The sequence below is a fragment of the Helicoverpa armigera genome, chromosome 31, assembly GCF_030705265.1.
Source record: "Helicoverpa armigera isolate CAAS_96S chromosome 31, ASM3070526v1, whole genome shotgun sequence".
Lineage (NCBI taxonomy): Eukaryota > Metazoa > Arthropoda > Insecta > Lepidoptera > Noctuidae > Helicoverpa > Helicoverpa armigera.
Window position 1 is genome coordinate 5,045,706 of NC_087150.1, and position 22,288 is coordinate 5,067,993.

The 22,288-nt window shown below is 39.6% G+C and overlaps 1 protein-coding gene across 3 annotated transcripts in view; it reads left to right on the top strand.

Moving 5' to 3' along the window:
- The window catches only part of LOC110381349 (igLON family member 5), a 39,080-nt gene extending 17,266 nt beyond the window's left edge, over positions 1–21,814 (top strand). For 2 of the 3 annotated variants that reach the window (XM_064043248.1, XM_064043249.1), the window contains exons 3-11: positions 664–753; positions 6,408–6,535; positions 9,564–9,758; positions 11,511–11,670; positions 12,396–12,493; positions 12,930–13,051; positions 16,847–17,027; positions 17,688–17,855; positions 18,606–21,814. In XM_064043248.1, coding sequence (XP_063899318.1) covers positions 664–753; positions 6,408–6,535; positions 9,564–9,758; positions 11,511–11,670; positions 12,396–12,493; positions 12,930–13,051; positions 16,847–17,027; positions 17,688–17,855; positions 18,606–18,755 — 1,292 coding nt within the window. In that variant the 3' untranslated portion in view covers positions 18,756–21,814. The remainder of the gene's footprint in view (positions 1–663; positions 754–6,407; positions 6,536–9,563; positions 9,759–11,510; positions 11,671–12,395; positions 12,494–12,929; positions 13,052–16,846; positions 17,028–17,687; positions 17,856–18,605) is intronic. The other variant, XM_064043250.1, reaches the window with a different exon arrangement.
- The last annotated feature ends 474 nt before the right edge of the window (positions 21,815–22,288 follow it).

Below are 22,288 nucleotides of genomic sequence, written 5' to 3' on the forward strand. Positions count from 1 at the left end.
GCGATGTAATGTCCAACTTGCAAAATAAACGATTTCATTTTATTCCATTTCTGTTAAAGTATAATAAACCCCGAATAGAACGTCAAAATTGCAGTTGTTTGAATAAAGATAAATTCCCTTTAATTTTTCTAATTTTATAACCCGGCTTCCTAAAAAGAACCACCTAAATTCAACCGCGTATTTTCAATAGCTGCTTAGAAAATTATACGGATTCTGCTGAAAAGCGCTCTATAAGGCTGCTAGGATTTTAAGCATATGATATGAACTGCATTATTTCATTTGAATGGCATTTAAACATGTGTGTATATAGGCGATTATATTAAATGAATCATCTACAACATACCCATTTATCGAGGAGTGCGTGTTTTCTTAAACTTTCACAAAGCAGCCCGTACCCTGGAAGTTGGTGATTGATTCTCCCGTGCATCGGAGAGTACGTAAATGTCAGTCCTGCACATGATCTCTTTCCGGTCGTGTCGGATTGCGGTCCCATCGCGCTATGAGAGTGAAGGAATAGTGAGTGCACCTGTGTCCAAGCAAATGCTCGTGCACTATAATATGTCCTGCGCAACTGACTGATATCCCTATATGAGAACAGCCGCCGTGACCGATAATCCGCTAGGAGGACATCGTCATCTTTAAATGTATGTCTTTTGTTTTCAGATGACGGCCCGAGGTTTTTATCAAGAGGTCACTCGTTCAGGACTGTAGTTGGAGACACACTGCTTCTACCATGCCAAGTCCAGAATTTAGGTAAGTTGTCATTACTTCTGTAGTAAAACAACAAGATAGCTTGACACAGACTGATTTATTTCGAGACACCCTCAACTTCACTAATATTAAATATGCTACATCTCCCTCCTTAAACAATAACATTTTAATGTAGGTTGAGCTTAGCATACTTAAATAGTAACCATACAAGTTGCAACAAAATAAAAACATAAGTAAGTACAGTAACAATGATGTGACCCAAGGAATAGGAGCTATATTTAGTTGCAATACAATTTTAATTTAAACTTAATACTGCAAGTTATTTATACATATATACCTAATTACCTACCTTATCGCTTTTACACTCAAAATGGGAATCAGTAATACACGTTACATATAATTATCATATCCCTCATATTGCTTACAACCATCTTAAAACAAAATAAGAGTGTAACAATATCTACATAATAATTAATTACACACATTCTAAAATATTAATAGAATAATAGAAGTACGATACAACAATAATAGATATATTTTTCTTTCCACAAAGTAAATTGGTTTCAATTATAAGCAAACATGCAAAATGAACATATTAATACCTACTCATCAACCTGATCAAGACATTATTCAATGAATTAATATTATAATAATAAGTAGGTAAATATGGGGGTTTAGGTAATTAATTCATAAATTTTAACTTTTCTTTAGCTACCCTTGCAGCTGCCCTTTCAGTTCGCTTATTTTGTATTTGGCCAACTGATGATTTTGGAGATACATTATCATATAGTTCAGGACAGGAATCGTAACATTCCGACTCGCTAGAAGAATGGTTTAATCCAGTATCTTCCTGGGTGACATCGTCCTCACAAGTCGTCTGTTGCGACGATGTCGCGGGAGACGGCTCAGGATCAGGAGAACTAACCCTCACTAGGTGCCTACGATTCCTACGCAGCACCCTGCCCGCACCATCGAGCACGAAGTACGAGCGAGGCTGGGCCGCGCGCCGCAGCACTCGCGCATACTCCCGGCGCGGCCCCTCCAGCGCCACGACGTTGTCGCCTACTTTTAATTCAGGAAGCGGCCGGGCACGAGAGTCGTACCACGATTTGCTTCTAATTTGATTTCGTATCAAGTTGTTATAATCAGCTGTATTGTCCCTTTCTGGCAACAGTTTATTATGGTGACACGGAAGACGAGTATTTAACCTTCGGCCCATCAGCAATTGGGCAGGGCTCGCTATGCCATCTCGTGGCGTTGCTCTGTAATTAAGCAAGCTTAAATAGAAATCTTCATTCGAATGTACTGACTTGGATATCAAGCCTTTTATTGTTCGCACTGCACGCTCACTACGTCCGTTTGACTGCGGATAATTAGGTGACGATGTCGAGTGCTTAAATCCCCAGTTCTCAACAAAATTTCTAAACTCCTTAGAGGAATAGGCAGGTCCATTGTCAGATATCAATTCCTGGGGTATGCCATGCCTGGCAAATTGATCCCTCATGGCTAATATCACCTGCTTTGAAGAAATACTTGTTAACGGCGAAACTTCCACGAAATTTGAAAAATAATCGACTAGTATCAAGAAATATTTCTTATTGACTTCAAAAATATCCGAGCCTATCTTTGCCCATGGTAACCCAGGTATGTGGTGTGCTATGATCGGCTCGCGCTGCGGCAGGGGTGCATGCAGCGAGCACACTCGACACGCACGCACAGCGCGCTCCACGTCGCGTGACATCCCTGGCCAAAACATGACGTCACGCGCACGCCTCTTGCACCTGTCTATACCGAGATGTCCCTCGTGCACGCGTTCTATCATCTCCGACCTGAGTGTTTTAGGAATAAATACCAAGTTATTCATTAACAACGTTCCATCAACATATTCCAAACACTCTCTGTAGCTCCAATGCGGGCGAGCTATTTCTTTCACATTGTACTTGTTAATGGGCCAGCCGTTCAATACATAATTAATTAAAGTTTGACATTCCTCATCTCGTTCAGTATGCACCCTTACAGTTTCAAGCCGACCACCACTAAATCTTAGGTTTTGTATTAAGAAACATGTCTGTTCTTCGAGTTCCTCCGATACCTTATTATTTAATAAATCAGGAAGCGGGGCCCTAGATAAAGTGTCGGCAACAAACATATATTTTCCCGGCGTATACTTTACCTGAAAGTCATAACGCTGCACGCGAAGCATCATTCGCTGAAGTCTAGCCGGCACAGAGTCAAGTGACTTTTTGAACAAAGCCTCCAAAGGTTTGTGATCGGTTTCAACGATTACATCATTTTTTCCAAAGATGTATTGATGAAACCTTTCCAAAGCGAAAACTATTGCCAGCATCTCCTTTTCAATTTGAGCGTATCTTTGCTGTGTGTCCGTGAGCGTCATTGAAGCGAATTCGACAGGTCGGCCGGCCTGCAGCAGCACCGCGCCGAGAGCGCGCGCGCTCGCGTCCACCGACAGCACGGCGGGTTCGCGCGGCTCGAACAGCGCCAGCACGGGCGCCGCACACAACGCACGCTTCAACTCGCTTACCACGACCTCCTCGCACTCACCCCAACACCACTCACTATCTTTTTTCAACAAATTACGCAACGGTGCAACCTTTTCCGAATAATGAGGAATAAATTTACTAACATAATTAACCATACCGAGGAAGCGTTCGAGTGATGAACGATCTGTTGGACTCGGCATATTAGTAATCGCCTTTAATTTAGTTTGGTCTATTTTCATACCATCAATACTAAATCTATGGCCCAAATAAGTAACCTCATTCACACCGAACTCACACTTTTCTGGATTGAATTTTATACCTACCTCATTGGCTCTCCAGAAGGCTTCGAAGGCGCTCATCATGCTCCTCCTTAGTAGAACCCCAGACGATGACGTCATCAACGAATGAGTCGACGCCTTCCAGGTCTTCTAACAACTGCCTAACTCGAGCATGAAACACCTCAGAAGCCGAATTTATGCCGTATGGCAAACGTAAATATTGGTACCGGCCGAATGGCGTCCCAAATGTACACAAGTCAGCACTCTTGTCATCCAGCTGTATCATCCAAAAGCCAGATTTTGCATCTAGTTTACTAAAATACCGCGCACCTTTCAACTTGGTCGCTATTTCAGTCAATGTAGGCAAAGGATAATGTTGACGTCGTATTACTCGATTTAGTGGCCGCGGATCTAGACATATTCGAAAGCTACCATCTTTTTTTCCTGCCATAACAATACCATTAACCCAGGATGTAGGATGATGAACCTTTCGTATCACCCCTAACCTTTCCATGCGAGTCAATTCCTCTTTAAGTTGGTCTCTCACACCCAATGGGATTTTTCTGACCGGACATATGCAAGGGCTCGCATTACTCTCAATAGGAATAGTGTAAGTACCGGGTAATTTCCTAGACCCCGAAATAAATTTTATAATTGTCCAAGTTCAATGAAAACACTCTTTTTACAAGGCCTATTTGTTCAAGGGCATCTTTACCTAATATGCTCTGACAGTTTTGTTCCGATATAATAAACTTCAAATTATAAGTAACATTCTTATACATCCATTTGATTATACAAGACCCTATAATTGACAAGAAATTGCCGCAAAAAGATTTTGCACGAGTATGGTCTTTAATAACATTCGACATAGATAAACCTAATTTTATATAATCATTTTTTGATAAAACATTAAGATCCGAACCTGTGTCTAATTTGAAACGATGTTCGATGCCTGTATAGGATAAATAAAGAGTTTCATACCACTTCGAGGCTTCTGCTTGCACAATCGTATCCACATATTCCAATGATGATATGTAGTACAAGTCTTTCTTATCATCTTCATCGTAATCTTCGTACAGTTCATAAACCTTTCTTGACTTACGCACTGGACACATTACCTTGAAATGGCCCTTGCCACCACAATTAAAACACTTCACTTTACGCGCCGCACAACGTTCATCGCTATCACAGTGTACCGAAGCGCAGGCCGCACAGGCGCGCGCTGGGCCCGGCCGCCTCGCCTGGCCCGCTTGCAACGCTGCGCATGTCAGCAAACGCGCCGCCACCGTCGCCGCCGCCCGCAAGCCGGCGCCCGCGCTGCCGCTGCCCCGGCCGCCGCCGACAGCTCCGCGCCCACGCCGTGATTCCACACTCAAACTTGCGCCTCTGACACTACGGCGGCCGTCTCGCCGTCCACCTTTCCAAATAGTGTCCACCGATGCACTTTTTAAGGCCTCCGTTTTAATACCTTCAATCTGCTTTTCACCGTCGTTGGATATTTCATTTGCTTGACATATTTTACCGCCTTCTCTAAAGTCAATTCGTCTGTCCGCAGCAATCTATCGCGTACACTCGTGTCCTTGACCCCACACACAATCCGATCACGCAATAAGCTATCCTCCAGTTGTTCAAATTCACAACGCTGACTTAACAGCTTCAAAGCAGTGACATATTCATCTATGCTCTCACCAATTTCTTGACATCTTGTGAAGAATTTAAATCTCACCATGGTAGTATTAGATTTTGTACCGAAATGGGCATTAAATTGTTCAACAATTTTTTCTAGTTTGTCTTTGTCTTCGTCCGCTGCAAATTTAAACGTTGTAAAGATGTCGTATCCCTCCGGTCCGATCAAATTTATCAATAAACTGGCTTGAACATCCGACGGCTCCTTATGAACACCTGACGCTTTCAAAAACACTTGAAATTGACGTAACCATTTACGCCATGCGTCGGCCCGGTTGGCGGGCCCTCCTTCCAGGCTCAATTCCGCTGGTGGTCGCGCATGTTCCATTGTACTCGATGATTAATATGTTTATACAGCAAATACAATCAATATTAACAACTTTTAACCACCAATTACACGATTATTTAATTTATTTCACGCACCGCTGTCACCATGTAGTAAAACAACAAGATAGCTTGACACAGACTGATTTATTTCGAGACACCCTCAACTTCACTAATATTAAATATGCTACAACTTCATCATCACCTCCCGAGCCTTTTCCCAACTATGTTGGGGTCGACTTCCAGTCTAACCGGATGCAGCTGAGTACCAGTGTGCCACAAGGAGCGACTTCCTATCTGATCTCCTCAACCCAGTTACCCGGGCAACCCAATACCCCTTGGTTAGACTGGTGTCAGACTTACTGGCTTCTGACTACCCGTAACGACTGCCAAGGATGTTCTATGGCAACCGGGACCTACAGTTTAACGTTCCATCCGAAACACAGTCATTAATGTCCAAGATATACTTAGAAAGTACATACAAACTTAGAAAAGTTGTATTGGTACTTGCCTGACCTGGTATTGATCCCACACTCATACTTGAGAGGTTGGTTCTTTACCCATTAGGCCACCACTCTAACCGTCAGTTGCAAAAACCTCCATTAAAGTTCAAGCTTCATTAAATCTATTGCGTCTCAACAAGAATATCTTTCCGTCTCAACAAGATAAAAAGTGACAGCTATAGATTTAAGAGGACGAATTGGAAATTTTGGCGCCAAGGATCTCATTTTTTCTCAGTAAATACAAAACGGATCATAATACAACTTGGTTACCTGAAAGTTATCGTCACCTCTTAGCCCCTTAGGTGCGCGTGCGCCAGTTATGGAATGATTGTTTACCAATTCGTCGCCTTAATGAAGCTTGAACTTTAAAACATGAACTAATATCATCCTTGTTCTCTCAACAGGCTCATTAGTCCTACTATGGCGAAGAGGCCCGGCAGTGCTGACAGCTGCCAGCCTGATGGTGACGAGAGACGAACGGTTTCGACTCGTCGACGGCTATAACCTGCAGATTACTGATGTGGGACCTCAGGTAAGATACCTTCTTTTACTTTTCTGATATTTTTATGGGAAATCTTCGAATGACCCCTCCCGCTGTGGGTGTAGCGTGAGAGAGTGTCAGACTCTTACTGACTAAACCCCGCCATGTTCCTTCTTAAGCCCGTTTATGTAAAGTTATCGGCACGGATAATGAGCTCTCAGCGGAAGAGTGGGGATCGCTTTGCGCACTGTACATTTAAGGCAATAAACCAATAAATCACTTCTGCGCAGGTGAAGGTCAGGGCTCAATATCCTTGCCGATGATTATACCAGCGGTAATGAGTGCGAACATACCGCAGCCCCGGCAGGTTCACTGCACTGGTGTGCAAAAAATCTTTCTCTTTTGGGAAGCTACACTGTCCCCGTGTAACATAGGCTATATTTTAATGTAATATTAGTGTAAAAAACCGACTTATTGCGTTTTTTGTAACCTTGGCTGCTTGAACAGTCTTGTGCCCACCCACCTTAAAAATTCGGACTTGAATCTATTTGTGAAAACGCCAGCAGTTAATACCAATGGCCTAAGATTTAATTAAAAGATAACTAAATCAATTCCTTGATTGAATACTAATTAAAATTCATTGACTGACAAAGGAGGAAGATTTAATGGTGATTTTAAGATTCCAGCGTTTTAAGTCCTTACTTGACTGCAGAAAGAGGGGTTATGGTTTTAGCAGTCATAGTCAAAGTCAAATGTTTTTATTTCAAATACGCCTTTGCAGGCTCCTATGAAACGTCACACTAGTTGAACGGTTCCAAAAAGTTGGTCTCATGGAGAAGAGCCGGCAAGAAACTCCATAGATACACTCTTTTTTAAAAAGTAACATACTAGTAACATAGTTCACAAACATTCTATTACATTTTAATACAATTTCTATAGAACGGGTGCAAAAATAGTGACAGATTTCAGGAATCTAAAATCTTACAGTGAGTTGCACCATTTAACTATAACGATAACCGAACCATTGTCAGTTGTCAAATCGCCGATGTGACCAATGGGCGGCAAGTATACGGCTGGTTATGGTTTGGTTATCGTTATAGTTAAATGGTGCAACTTAACCTTAGTATCTATGTTTAATATAAACGCATTTTGTATATGTGGATGTTTGTTTCTCTTTAACATAAAAACTAAAGGACGATTTTTGGGAATTTAAAAAAAAACTAAAAATTTAATCATTTTAACATGGCTTTTGATCAATAAACGTACATAACATTCAACATTTTATATAGGTTTGTTAACAATAATAATATACATGTTACTATCGCGATTTGTAATTTTTAAGTTTCCAAATTAGTAGACGCCTAATTTTCCCAGCAATTCATTCACAATTTTACCCAAATCTCTCAAAATAGTTCCCAAACGGAACTTAAAATTCAAAACCTCATTTCTTACCGCGAAATAAGGTTTTATAATACCAAAAATCGTTTCACATTATTTTTTTCACCGTCAAAAAATGCTAAATTGAGCCCTAAACGGTAATTGGGCGGGGGAAATATGATAATGGGAGCATAAAAACCTTTGTGGTCTACAGCCTCGTTATTTTTTACGCGTTGCAACACTGAGGTACGATTTCCCGCGCAATTCAGGCGGCCATGTTGCTTTTTATTTTTTTATTTTCGTATTTTGTGCGTGAAAAAGGTTTGACATGGAAAACGGTTTGTTCTGAAATTCAGATTTTCCGTTTTTTTTGTGCGTATTTTAAATGTACTATGCATTTTTTTTTGGCAAGATAAAGCTAAAATAAAGTGGAAGTTTAAAAGATTTATTTTTCATTAAAATAAATGTAAAAAATATACTGTTTTAACATTTATTCATTCATTTTCATTTTAATGAAAACAGTATTAAGTACCTACTTAAATTCAATAGTAATTCTAACGGTTTCCCCGCGTCCTCTAGGAACTGCTGCCGGGATAAAATAACATATTTTCGGAGAGCTCGGGAAGAGCTTTCCAACATTGAGAGATTTTTTCAAATCGGTTCAGTAGTTTCGTAGCCTTTTGGATATAAGCAAACAAACAAATGTTTCTTCTGTATCACTCGTATATAAGTATAGATATCTATATTTTTTATTTCCAAATTCAATGCTAGATTTTTTTATATAAAAGCAACAAAACTGCATTTCTACCGACGTCACACAGCTTTTTTCTTTTTTATTCGGGTTATATCGAATATCCGTGTTCATTGAATACCCAGTCAGTTTTTCAAACCAGCGAAACGTTTTTCGGTGTTCAATATGGCTGAAATCCACTCCGACCTGCTTTTATAAAAGTTACTTAAAACGCACAAAGCGATTTCAGTGCTTGATCACCGCTAGACCAACGATTACTTAAATATAGTACCTAAAATTACTGAGGATTAGCTAAAAACTAGGTAAACATACACTAATTTTCTTATACTATTAAAAATTGACTGTTTTCGGGCTGTTTCACCCGCATACTAATAAAATTACTTCCCATTTTCGGTAACAATACAGCCTATTTCATCTGGGGAAGAGTGGAGCTTTCCAACAGTTAAATATTTTTTCAAATCAGTTCAGAAGCTTCTAAGCCTGTAGGGCACAAACAAACAAACCTAACTAAAGGTAAACTATCTTCATATACTTTTTAATACTAATTAAACTGATTAAGATTTTTAATTAAATTCTATTTTTAACGGGGTTTTTACATAAATTAAAGTTATATCAAGATAGTTTTGCTTTAGAAAAGTTCCTACCTACTTAAATGGCCTATATCTAATACTAGCTTCTGCCAGCGGTTTCACCCGCATCCCGTGGGAACTACTTCCCGTACCGGGATAAAAAAAGTAGCCTATAGCCTTCCTCGATAAATGGGCTATCTAACGCTGAAAGAAATTTTCAAATCGGACCAGTAGTTCCTGAGATTAGCGCGTTCAAACAAACAAACAAACTCTTCAGCTTTATAATATTAGTATAGATATCAATATAACCGCGATAGCAATAAAACCGTAAAAGTAATTCTATTTAAATGTTCTCTACATATATTTTTTTCTTCTCTTCCAGGACGCCGGAGACTACGTGTGCCAGATCTCCGACCGCGTCGCCCGGGACCAGGTCCACACAGTCGAAGTCCTAGTCCCACCATCAGTTCGCGCCATGCCCGAGTCGCGGCATGCAGCGGCGCGGCGAGGCGGCGCGGCCGTGCTCGAGTGCAGGGCCGCCGGCAACCCCGTGCCGACTGTCACTTGGCATAAGCTTGTGAGTGCTATAGTGACGTCTGTGTGACTTTAGGAGGGATAGGGAGTCAATTTAAGACAGTTGTGGTGCGTTTTTCAGTGACCCTGACTATTAAGAGGGTTTTTTCAGCGTCCCTGGCTATTAAAAGGGTTTTTTTCAGCGACCCTGACTATTAAGAGGGTTTTTCGGCGATCCTGACTATTAAGAGGGTTTTTTCGGCGACCCCAACGCATGATAGGTGTTTTTCGGCGACCGTGACAGTAAAGTCGCTAGAAATAATAGGCATAAGCTTGTGAGTGCTATAGCGACGTCTATGCCTATAGGAGGGATAGGGGGCACTAGTGTAAGACAGTTGTGGTGGGTTTTTCAGCGACCGCAACGCATGAGAAGGCGCTTGTAATGAGCGAGGTCGCTAAAATGAGACAGTCGTTTCTAGCGACATCTGTTGATGAAAATGGTGTACTAATATTGCTAATTGGGATGTTTCAGCGTCGTAAATAATAGGTGTAATATAGTCTGTATGTTTAAGGAGGGATAGGTGGCTGGTTTAGGACAATTTTAGAGGTCTCTTTCAGCGTCTTTTAAGTTTGCAGGCGGCAGAATAAGAAGGTTCGTTTAGGCGCCCTCTTTTGATGCAAATTAGATCACTAATGTTTATACTTGGGGTGGCCTTTTTAGACACTACTGGTAAGTAGGTCCTGACCGGTCTAGCATTGGTCTACCATTGGTCTAGCATTGCAGTCACTTTGCATAAGCTTGTGAGTGCTATAGCGACGTCTGTGTCCACACAGTGAGGTGTTGCACCGTCAGTACGCGCTATGCCCGGCGAGGCGGCGCGGCCGTGCTCGAGTGCAGGGCCGCCGGCAACCCCGTGCCGACTGTCACTTGGCATAAGCTTGTGAGTGCTATAGTGACGTCTGTGTGACTTTAGGAAGGATGGGGCACTGGTTTAAGATACTTTTTCAGTGTCTTAAGTGTAAGAGCGCCGGAATGAGACGGTTTGTTTCGGCGATTTGTTTTGCTTGACTAAAATCTCAGTCGCCAACAAAGATTGCGTGCGACGCATTGGGTCGTGTTTAAAACACACTAGTCGCGGCTAGAGAGGGGACACAGCGATTGGTGCGCGTGTACTGTCGTTATGTTTAATTAGGTAGCCTGTGAACCATTTTGGATGCTGTACGTCGATTCTATAAAATTCAGACAACAACACTTCGCTATTCACTCTCACTTCGCGTTCGGTTAAAAACGTTCTAAAAGTCATCTCATACTTTATCTGTCAAAATCTCGAGTTTAATTTAGTTCAACTCGCAAACACGCTCGCAAGAGTAGCGCTAGTGTAGTTTGAGAATGCCATCACGAAACCCACGGCGGATTCAGATGCGAAGTTAAGAATGAAGTCTTACAGAATCACACCACTGTGTTGGTGACCTAAGCTTTTGCGTTTAAATCGTTTGTAGTTGGGAGTCAGATTTGGATGTCCTTTTGGCGGCTATAATAAGTGAGTTTGCTAGAATTTCTGTGTTGATGTAGCCACTTGAGTTGCTAGAAATATGTTCGTCAAATAATGATCTATAGAATGAGTAAAGGCAGTAAGTAACTGTGGGGTATTTATTACACTTGAAAAGGACCTAAATCTGACACTGTAGCCATACTAACAAGGATTGTTTGCCCCCATATCTGTCATTATATTGCTGATTCCAATAAAATTCCCATATTCCTTTTTTATTTGCTTTCCTATTGCGACAGTTAGAGTCCATCATTATATAAGCGCAGGTGATACCGGTGTTGCAGAACGACTCGAAGACGCGGCTCGGGGAGGGCCCGCAGCTGCAACTGTCGCGGCTAGAGAGGGGACACAGCGGCCGGTACGCCTGCACTGTCGATAACGGGGTCGGCGCACCACTAGTCGCGGAGTTTCAGCTGCAAGTGCTGTGTAAGTATCGATAATGAGTTGATTGTAAAAGGTTCTATAGTCAACTGCGAACCCGAATAGTTCTTCCATGTCTGTCCGTCCGCGGATATTCTAAGTGATCATTAATAATGGTGTCCAAGGCCGATTTTGGTAACGACAGCTGTTCCCTCTAAGGAGATCAGCGAGCGCAGGACATATTATAGTGCAAGCACATTTGCTTGAACACAGGTGCACTCACTATTCCTTCACTCTCATAGCGCGATGGGACGGCAATCCGACTCAACTGGAGTGACGCTGCCCAAATGATTTTAAGTATCACGAGTAGCTTAAATACTTGCATCATGTGCCGGGCCTTTTCCCAACTATGTTGTGGTCGGCTTCCAGTCTAACCGGATGCAGCTAAGTACCAGTTTGCCACAAGGAGCGACTATCTATTTGACCTTCCTAACAGAGTTGCCTGGGCTATTAACCCAGTAAGGTAACCTTATATCCCCTAGCCTAAAATGCCTAAACATGAGGCTGTTCCCGTTTACATAGGATTTTCATATAACCGGCAAAAAGTGGGTGTATATGCAATAATGGCAGGAGCTGGATGCGAGAAGCCGAAAATCGATTTCAGTGGCGTGCACTTGGAGAGGCCTGTCCAGCAGTGGACTGCGATGATGATATGCAATGACTGATGATGATGATGATATGCAATAAGAAATATGCAAGATTTTAACACAACCTACATGATACTTTTACAGATCCTCCCGAGATCACAGTGGAGCGCTCGTGGGTGCACACGGGTGAAGGATTCAGAGCTGAACTGCTCTGCACAGTACTCGCTGACCCACCGGCTGAGGTAAGTCCATGTCTTATGGTAGAATTCATACTACTGTTGTAGCGATCATGAGGACATGAATAAGATGGGAGTGGATATTATTAGGCTGAAAGAGGGGAATGGAAGCGGTAAACTTATTGTGCAGACCACAAATTACTTGGATTCATGACAGAAAGAAGAAGAAGCGATCTGATATTCCATCCGTATCTATTTTTTGTTTTTAGAGAACTACCACAGAATAACGAAAGATTCGTAGCTTTATATTTCAATAATTCTATGGGGAAATTAAAAGCTGTCACACGCGTGAAGAAATGTATTTTCTTTCTTTACTTTTCTTTTCTTTCTTTCTTTCTATTTCATCAAAAATGGCTCTATCGGCTGGTCTACTGTTTTGTTTATCATTCTAATCATATTAATTGCCCATTTGGTCTTAACGTTCTTCAAACTCTATTCCCAGGTGACCTGGTACCAGAACTCGTTCCCACTGAGCGCATCGGAGCGCGTGACGATGTCGGCGCGAGGAAACAACCACACGCTACTCATAGCTAATGTGCAGCCTGAGGACTTTGGCAATTACAGGTAATACATACACCTTCAACTGCCTTGCTCTGGGGTATTGGGTTGCCCGGGTAACTGGGTTGAGGAGGTCAGATAGGCAGTCGCTTCTTGTAAAGCACTGGTACTCAGCTGAATCCGGTTAGACTGGAAGCCGACCCCAACATAGTTGGGAAAATGCTCGGAAGAAGATCTGCTTAGCCTTTTCCCAACTATGTTTGAGTCTCAGGATGCAGCTGGGATGACCAGTGTGCCCATAAAGTAAATAACCAAGTCTTTGAGTATGCCACATAGAGGGATGATCTGAAGGCAACCGCGATACGTATTTTTTTAAGGAACGTTTCGGAAGCCAGCTCGTGACTACCAACTACCAACAGCATATGTAGCGACAACAACTCCAACAACACACACCGGGGACATACAAAAGCAAAATAATACACATACAAATAAAAAGAAATAAATCACAACAACAAGACTCCTCGGTGAGAAGATCAAACAGCGTCTCAGAAGGAGTATTAAAACCGAGCATGCTAAACTTCTTAGTTAATAAAAACACTACACTAACTCAAGAAACCTCCAAAAACTATGCATAGCAATTAGCTGCTCCTATCCACACAAATTCAACAAAGAAACATTTAAATGAAAAAAACATAGCAACTCCTCCAACCCGGTTGGTCACCGTGGAGGAATATGACCAAAACCCTCCAAAGAAAACCACAATTCCAAGGAACAAAAACATGAAAGAAAATCATCAATTAAGAATATTAACATACAATGTCAGGACTCTATCTTCATACGAACGCCTATTGGAGCTTGAAGAATGCTTAAGCGTTATAAACTATGACATAATGGGAATCTCAGAAGTAAGACGCCTGGGCTGCGAAATTAAAGAGTATGAGAACTTTATACTGTGCTACATAGGACAGACAGCAGGACAATATGGGGTGGGCTTCATAATTAACAAAGCAATAAAAAACAATATAGAGAGCTTCATTGGTATATCAGAGCGCTTAGCTATACTCAATATAGCCATAGGAAGCTACAAAATAACGATTCTGCAAGTCTACTTCCCCACGTCAGATGCTAAAGAGATTGAAACTGATGCATTATATAAGTCAATTGATAAAGCACTAAAAACGGCGCACACACACATTATAATTATGGGCGACTTCAACGCTAAAGTAGGAGCACCTAAAGAAAAAGAAAATGTGGTCGTGAAACAGCATGGTTATGGCACAAGGAATAACAGAGGCCAGAAACTTGTAAACTTTGCACTTGAGCATAAGTTTACAATAGTAAATACCTGTTTTAAGAAAAAACCAAACCAAAAATGGACTTGGAGGACACCGGACGGGCTTCATAAAAACGAAATTGATTACATCCTGACAAATCAACCAAAATCATTTACAAACTTCGAAGTTATGAACCTGAACTACCCGTCTGACCACCGAGCAATCAGAGGAACAATCAATATTTCCAAACACAAACTAAGTAGAGCTCGATTTACAAATAATCAAGGATGCCAACTAAGAAGTGAAGAGGAAATAGAAAAATATAAAGACATCCTTAATTCAAGACTATCGGAGGCTTCAAATCACCAAGCCAGCGAAACAGTACAAAATTGTTATGATATGATCAGTAATGCTATTGTTGAAAGCCGAAAATTCGCACAAAAAAACAACAAAAATCATAAATACAAAATAATACAAGAGAGAACAGAAAAGCTCCTACAAAGAAGAAGAGTACTACAGTCAACCAAAAATAAAACACGTTCCATGAAAAATGAACTCTCAGCTTTATACAAAATAGTCAACAAATATATAAAAAAAGACTACTTAAAATACAGACAAGAAACCATAATGAGACACCTAGAACTTCGCGGTAGCACAAAGAAACCATTTAAGGAACTTAGAAAAAATAAATGCTGGATAAAAGAATTAAAAAATCTAGATAAAGATGTATATAAACGAAGCGATATAGTAAAAACTGCTACGGAGTTTTATAGTAATCTATATAGTGACAATCAAAACAACATAATAACACCAAATAACATCAAATGTGACCAATTTAAAGATTTTATAGAGATAAATGAAATGGAAGTTATAGATACCATAAAGAAACTCAAATTAGAAAAAAGTCCAGGCACAGACAATATCACAAACGAAGCACTGAAAGATGCTCAGTTCATTTTGGCTGCGCCACTAACAAAACTGTTCAACTTGATACTCCAACACTCTGTAACACCCATTCAGTGGTCAGAAGCAAATATCATACTGTTATATAAAAAAGGAGATCCCAAAAATATTGGCAACTATAGACCAATCAGCCTTCTTCCGAGCCTCTACAAATTGTTCTCTACCATTATCAACAAAAGAATAAGTATAACACTTGAAACAAAACAACCCATAGAACAAGCGGGCTTCAGGAAAGGTTTTTCAACCATTGATCACATCCATACAATGGAGCTAATCATAGAAAAATATCAAGAACAACAGAGGATCCTATATATAACTTTTATTGACTACCAAAAAGCCTTCGACTCCGTTTCACACAACAGCATATGGGAAAGTATGGTAGAGCAAGGAGTTGAAGAAATATACATAAGAACAATCCAAAGTATATACAAGGACAATAAAGGAAGGATCAAACTCGAGTCCATTGGCCCTTGTTTTCCCATAAGAAGAGGAGTAAGACAGGGAGACCCCCTCTCTCCAACACTATTCATATCAATTCTGGAAAACATCATTGGAAAGTTGGAGTGGCGCAAACTGGGAATCTTTATAAAAGGTGAATATTTAAGCCATCTTAGGTTCGCAGACGACCTAGTAATCCTCTCAGAGACGGCCAGCCAGATGCAACACATGATAGAGACTCTTCACCAAGCTAGTACCAGGGTTGGACTGGAGATGAACCTAACTAAAACCAAGATAATGACAAATGACAGATGGAAAAAACCTATAATAATAAACAAAGAGCCACTAGAACATGTTGAAAAGTACATATACTTAGGAAAATTGTTAAGTTTTGACAAAAACAACGAAACATTAGAAATAGAAAGAAGGGTACAATTAACTTGGAACAAGTACTGGTATTTGAAGGAAATTTTCAAGAGTAATATGCCGACAGACATCAAAACCAAAGTGATGAACTCGAGTCTCTTACCTTGTCTGACATATGGGTGCCAAACGTGGAAGTTCTCTTCTAAGTCCACAAACAAAATCAGATCCTGCCAAAGGGGCATAGAGAGGAGCATGCTGAATATTAGGAAGATAGACAGGGTAAGACATACTAATATAAGAAAAACCACCAAAGCAATAGATGCTCAAACCTACGCACTTCAGCAGAAGTGGAGATGGGCTGGTCATGTCGCAAGATGTACAGACCAGAGATGGACTGCGAGAGTAACATCGTGGAGAGGCCCCATGGGTAAGAGAAGCCGAGGGAAACCACTAACAAGATGGGAAGATGACCTTAAACGGACTGCTGGCCCATCCTGGCAAGACGTAGCACGTGACAGAGAGACATGGGCATCTTTGGAGGAGGCCTATACCCAATCCGGGGTTCATGCTGAATAAACATAAAGTGTATAAAAAATGTAAATACTTAAACTATGCAGAAGCATGAAATAAATGGCTTATTTATTTATTTATTTATTTATTTATTTATGTAGCGACTACATTTACTAATAATGCAGATAATTATGTTCTGTCACTGATTCAGAATTACTGATTGGAACCACACTTTTTTTTGCGCACTGCTTAAATAACAATTTTACATATATTGTGTATATTTATGTATATGTTATGTTACTACTTCCAGTTGCGTAGCAGACAACAGCCTCGGCCGAGCCCGTCAGCACGTCGAAGTCTCAGGCCGGCCCGGACCCGCGCGGTTCACATCGGCTCCTCTAGCTCGATCCCATACAAGATACGTGCTGGCGTTCGCAGTAGACAGCTATCCACCGCTTGATGAACTGAGGCTGTTGTATCGACAATTGGCGGTAAGTTTTTTATGTTAATTTTGAGGTTAGAAAAGTTTTTTAAGCAAGTTGAAGCATCAGTCGTGGTGGCCTAGTGGATAAAAAACCAACCTCTCAAGTATGAGTGAGCGGGTTCGACTTCAGGTCAGGCAAGTACTTAATGCAACTTTTCTACGTTTGTATGTAATTTCTAAGTATACTTATCTTGGACACCAATGGCTGATAAAAAGGTGAAGGAAAACATCTCGAGGAAACCTGGACTAAATAGTTTGAAATCACCAACCCGAATCGAGTTTATGGCGGCTTTTGACTACCAGTCAAACCTATCAAAAATCTTCTAACGATAGTTAGGACTCTAGAATACTCGTCATGACAAGATGGTCTCTCATTCAATGATCTGGTCCTATGACAAGTTTACATGCGGCTGTTATTTAGCCATAAGCTCTTCCCTTATTTATATACCTGCCAACAATAACAACAATATAGGTACTCCTAACATGTTACCAACGAATGGCACTAGCACCACCTCCTATGTCACCAGGAGCACAATTCGGTTATAGACGTTGCGATTGGCGCTGCCGCCCCCTTATAGGGCTTGTTAGCCATCAACAACAAATGTAGATGATGAGGCTAGAAGGCCATTGACTGACTTCTAACTCCTCCCCTCTTCTCGTCTTCCAGATAAACGAATCCTTCCAGCAACCAGGCCGCTGGCACGACGTCGTCATCCCAGCCCCCGCGCCCGCCGGCTCGCTCACACACCGCGTTACTCACGAGCTGCGCGGGCTGGAGCCGGGAGCTGTGTACGAGTCTATCGTGCAGGCGAAGAACAGATATGGATGGAATGAGGTGGGTGGTAACTTTAGTTGCAAGTAGGGCTGCCATACGTCCAGATTCCCCCGGATTTGTACTAGTTTGGAGTCCGTCCGGGCGGGGTTTCAAGAAGTGACCCGGCCACTTTTCTTGTTAGCAAGGACCTATCTTTCCGTATTATTGTGTACCGTGACCTCATGTGCGCATCCGGCCGTGCTCTCGCTGTGGCGGCATATTGGGCTGACAAAGTGTAGATTCATTATATGACATGTCATCGATACGAAAGAAGATAGGATTACTAAGTTTTTTGTGTTACATAAGATTAAGAATAAGAACAAGAATCTTTATTTGTATGAAACACGGGGTACATAGATGTAACATTTGTTATGTTGCATGTTTCGCCGTAGCATCGGCATACAAATATAAATAAAAACGTATTGTTGTAACGATTAATTGGTTTGTGTAATTTTGGGATTTTAGAACAAACTTTGATAGCATTACCTTATGCCATCAGATATCTGAACCAATCATTTCCCTGTGTCCCCTTTTCGTTGCCCACCCAAGTCAGACCTTTAGTAGGACAGAAAATCGGGCCTTTTTTGTGTAAGACGTTCTGACAGACTTTTTGTAGGACGTGTGCGTGGCACTATAGTTATCAGTGTATTTCTTTCTTACCTACAAAAAATCGAAACCGATTATTGAACGAAGGTGGACAGCTTTGACTTTCATTATAACCTTCATTTGTTTACATTCTATCTAACAAAACCCGTAATTTTTCAATTTCAGGTCAGCGACATATTCCAGTTCCACACTCTAGGCGGCACCCACACGGCCCACGCAGACGAACTAACCCCCATGTTTTCATCATCAACAAGAAAACAGCTAACAAAATCCATAATATTCGCCTTATATACGTTTTTAACGTATTTTATTTGAACCGACCAATCACAGCGCCCCGTTTGACGTTTCAAATTTTTGACGTTTATTTTTTTTAATCGTAAAACGATAAGACACCAAACTCTTTAGTGTTAAGCTTTTTTAAGAGTGACAGTGACAGTTTTTTTGGCGCCAGATTTTTTGACAGCTTTTTTTCGCGCGGGATTTTAATAAAAGTAATACCTATGTATTTAACGAATTCTTTTAATAAATCAATGATAAAATTATCAAACTAATGTACTTGAAATTAAAATTGCGCGCGAATTAATAAATATGGCGTTCTTGAGCTTGTTATCAGTGTTACCATACCTTGAATAAAGCTACCATTTTGTATAAATCGCATAAAGTTTAGGGTTCCTTCGAGTTTATATTTAAAATACCTGACAATGACTGTTTACGCACACTATTTTTAAATTAAAAATATGTTTTTGTTTAATTTTAAGCTGAATTTCAGTAAAATGTGCTTATGCATATCGTTGGTCGTTGAATCAAATTATTTATTTGTATTAATTTGGTTTAATGACAAACCTCACCTGCCCAAATCATTAGAATATTAATAATAATAGAATATCAGCTAGTTGCATCAAATTTTACGTTTTTCATTTGTACGTATTAATAGAAAGTAAATCAAAGAACATTTTTTTTTATAAAACTGACAGTTTTATTTTATTCTTTCGTGTATCTGTCATCGGAAATTAATAAGAACCGCAAGTTTATAAACCTAGGAAAATTAAAAGTTATAAACTGAACTCACACGTAAAATAATAAGAAAGCAATAATCTAAAGCTATGTGCGCTCTGATTGGTTGCGTGTCACGTGGTAGCATCACTGTCAATATCGACCAATCAGAGAGCACTGTCTTATTTGCTTTTACCGTTTAGAATCCTACTAAAGTTTATAAATTCGCAGTTCTTATTATTTTCCGGTAATATACACATATTTTGAAATAATACGATTTCGGTGCAACTGGTTAAAAAATGTATATATCGCTATTGTGTGCAATAGAATATAATTTGCTTAACATAATCATAAAATGCATTAACTTAAACCTTACTTTACATAGAGGAACCTAATAAGATCTAGTCGTAACATAGTAAAAACTATAATTTCGCATATATAGTCGCTTTTTAACATATATATGTAATATTTTACGATACATAATAATATTTTTTACTAAATTACATCCATGTAAAGTGAATTTACTAATATATTGTAGTTATAATAATATTCTAAGGTTTTTCCAAATGAAAAATGCTTTTGTCACAAAATGGCCGACTAGTCAAGTCAGTAGTATTGTAAATGAAATGATTTTGATGTAAATGCGATTAAGTAATTGAACGTTCGACTGTTTTTGCTGCGATTGACACTACACACTGAAGTTTGGACATTACTTTAACCGACTCAGATTATCTTCAAATTGTAATTTTAATGCTACTTGATAGAAACAAGCAAGACTTAATAGTCTTGCTTTGCTGGTTATACCTTCTTAAGAATCTTATAACAGCTCTATATGTCATCATCATGATTCTACCAACCTGGGGCGAATTGTGAAAATCTCATAAGTCTAAAAAAGTTTATAATAGGATGTGAAGTTTTCTTCCGAGTTTTCACTCTTAAAGACGCGCTTCGTTACATGTGCGCAAAACTTCGCTTCATCTTTTCAGTGCTCTTAAAATGAATGAGTAATAGGTATGGCTAATCATATCTCTTCTTGTCAAGATCTTATCTTAATTAGTAATATATTTATATTTACATACATTTTCAGTGTGTAGTGTCTATCTTAACCTTCTCGGTCCCCATATAAGCAGTTAGGCTCCTAGTTATTATTTTAATTAAGCAATAAATCGTGTTAGTGATAAAATCTATCTCTAGGAGTAAAGTAACGTGTATTTATTATTTTAATTTCAAACGTTTCTTGAGGTTTCGTGTCAAATTGATGATGGTAGTGACAATCATCTGCGTAGCCTTTTTCCAACTATGTTGGGTTCGGCTACCTGTCTAATGGATGTAGCTGAGTACCGATGTTTTACAAGGAGTGACTATTTGACCTCAACAACTGAAAAAAAAATACATTTTTTTTTTTATAACTAACAGCTTTCACTGTTTTCCATACAGAAATAAAATATAGCCTCTATCACTCGGGAAGACTGTAGCTTTCCAATACTGTAGCTTTGACGAGACTTTATGGTTTAAACAAACAAATATTTCCTCTCAATTATGTATATTAGTACAGGTTAACGACTGAGCGTCTCGTATGAAAGTCGCTACCACCATCAATATGAACACATTTTAAGTCTTGAAGTCGGAAGTCGAAGTCCTCAGCGATTAAAAACGTAATTTAGGTGCAATATTAATTTAAGTGTGAATTCGAAAGCAATATTGGAACACATCACTAGTTTTTTGTAAGAAAACAAAAATTTATTGAAGATTTTTTATTTGTTTATTTAAATTCACATGATTTATTTTAACTTGTTTATTTTGTTGAATGTAATAAGGAAAAAAAACATGAATAGATTATGATTTACAGTTCCCATACATGGGTCTGAATAAAACTGTAAAATAGCAGCGAAAATTGCTTACTTTCTTGCAAAAAAATACTATTATAACAGATTTTTTGTATTTAAATTGTACCTAGCACTGTACTACCACATTACTTTTTCTGGGCTACATTTCTTCTGGGCACTTATGTTATTATAATTTAAAATTAAATAATTTTCAAAACAACTATGTAAATGAACACTGCCGAGGTATTTTTAAAAACTTTTTTACAATATTTTTTTTAAGATTTTATTTTTGACAAACGCATCATAAATAAATAAATTAATTAATGTAATAAATTAAAGAAAATCGGCCATAATTCTTTGGACAAGAATTTAGATGTATTTTTTTTTAGAAAAAAAAAAATAATACTTGGTATAATATTATATAAAAAAAATATTATATAGTTCGAGTGAAAAATTGTAAATTTGATGGGCTGTAGAAAAGCGCCTTTTTATTTAAAGAAAAAAAGAAAATACTGAACCCTGTATGTAGTAAATAAACGTGTAAGTTTATTATAATATCGTGGTTTTATTTTTACGACATTTCACCTATAATTACTGTATTCTACTACACTACGTATTAGGCTGCGGCTCCACTGATAATTAGACGAGCGGAGCGGAGAGGAAATGTGTGGGAATCGACCAATCATATTACATGAAACCCACATCTCGTCTCCGCTCCACTTCAATGCCGAAGGAAAGCGCTCCGCTCATCTCCGCCTCAGTGGAGCCGCAGCCTTAACGTTTTGCACGCTAGAAGGCGCAGTAGTGGGTAGCGTGGCTAGCGAGTCGCTAGGCACTAGACACGTACTCCGAACTGAACCGCCGAGCGATTAAGTTTGTTACAAATATATTCCGGTGTTTTATTTTCCGTGTACTGTACCTACTTGCAAAGCGAACTGTCCCAGGTGGGCTCTTTGAGGGCTGAAACACAACACCTCACAGTAAAACATCGTGTGCTTATGTCACCTCTGGTGGAAAAGTGGGGATAAT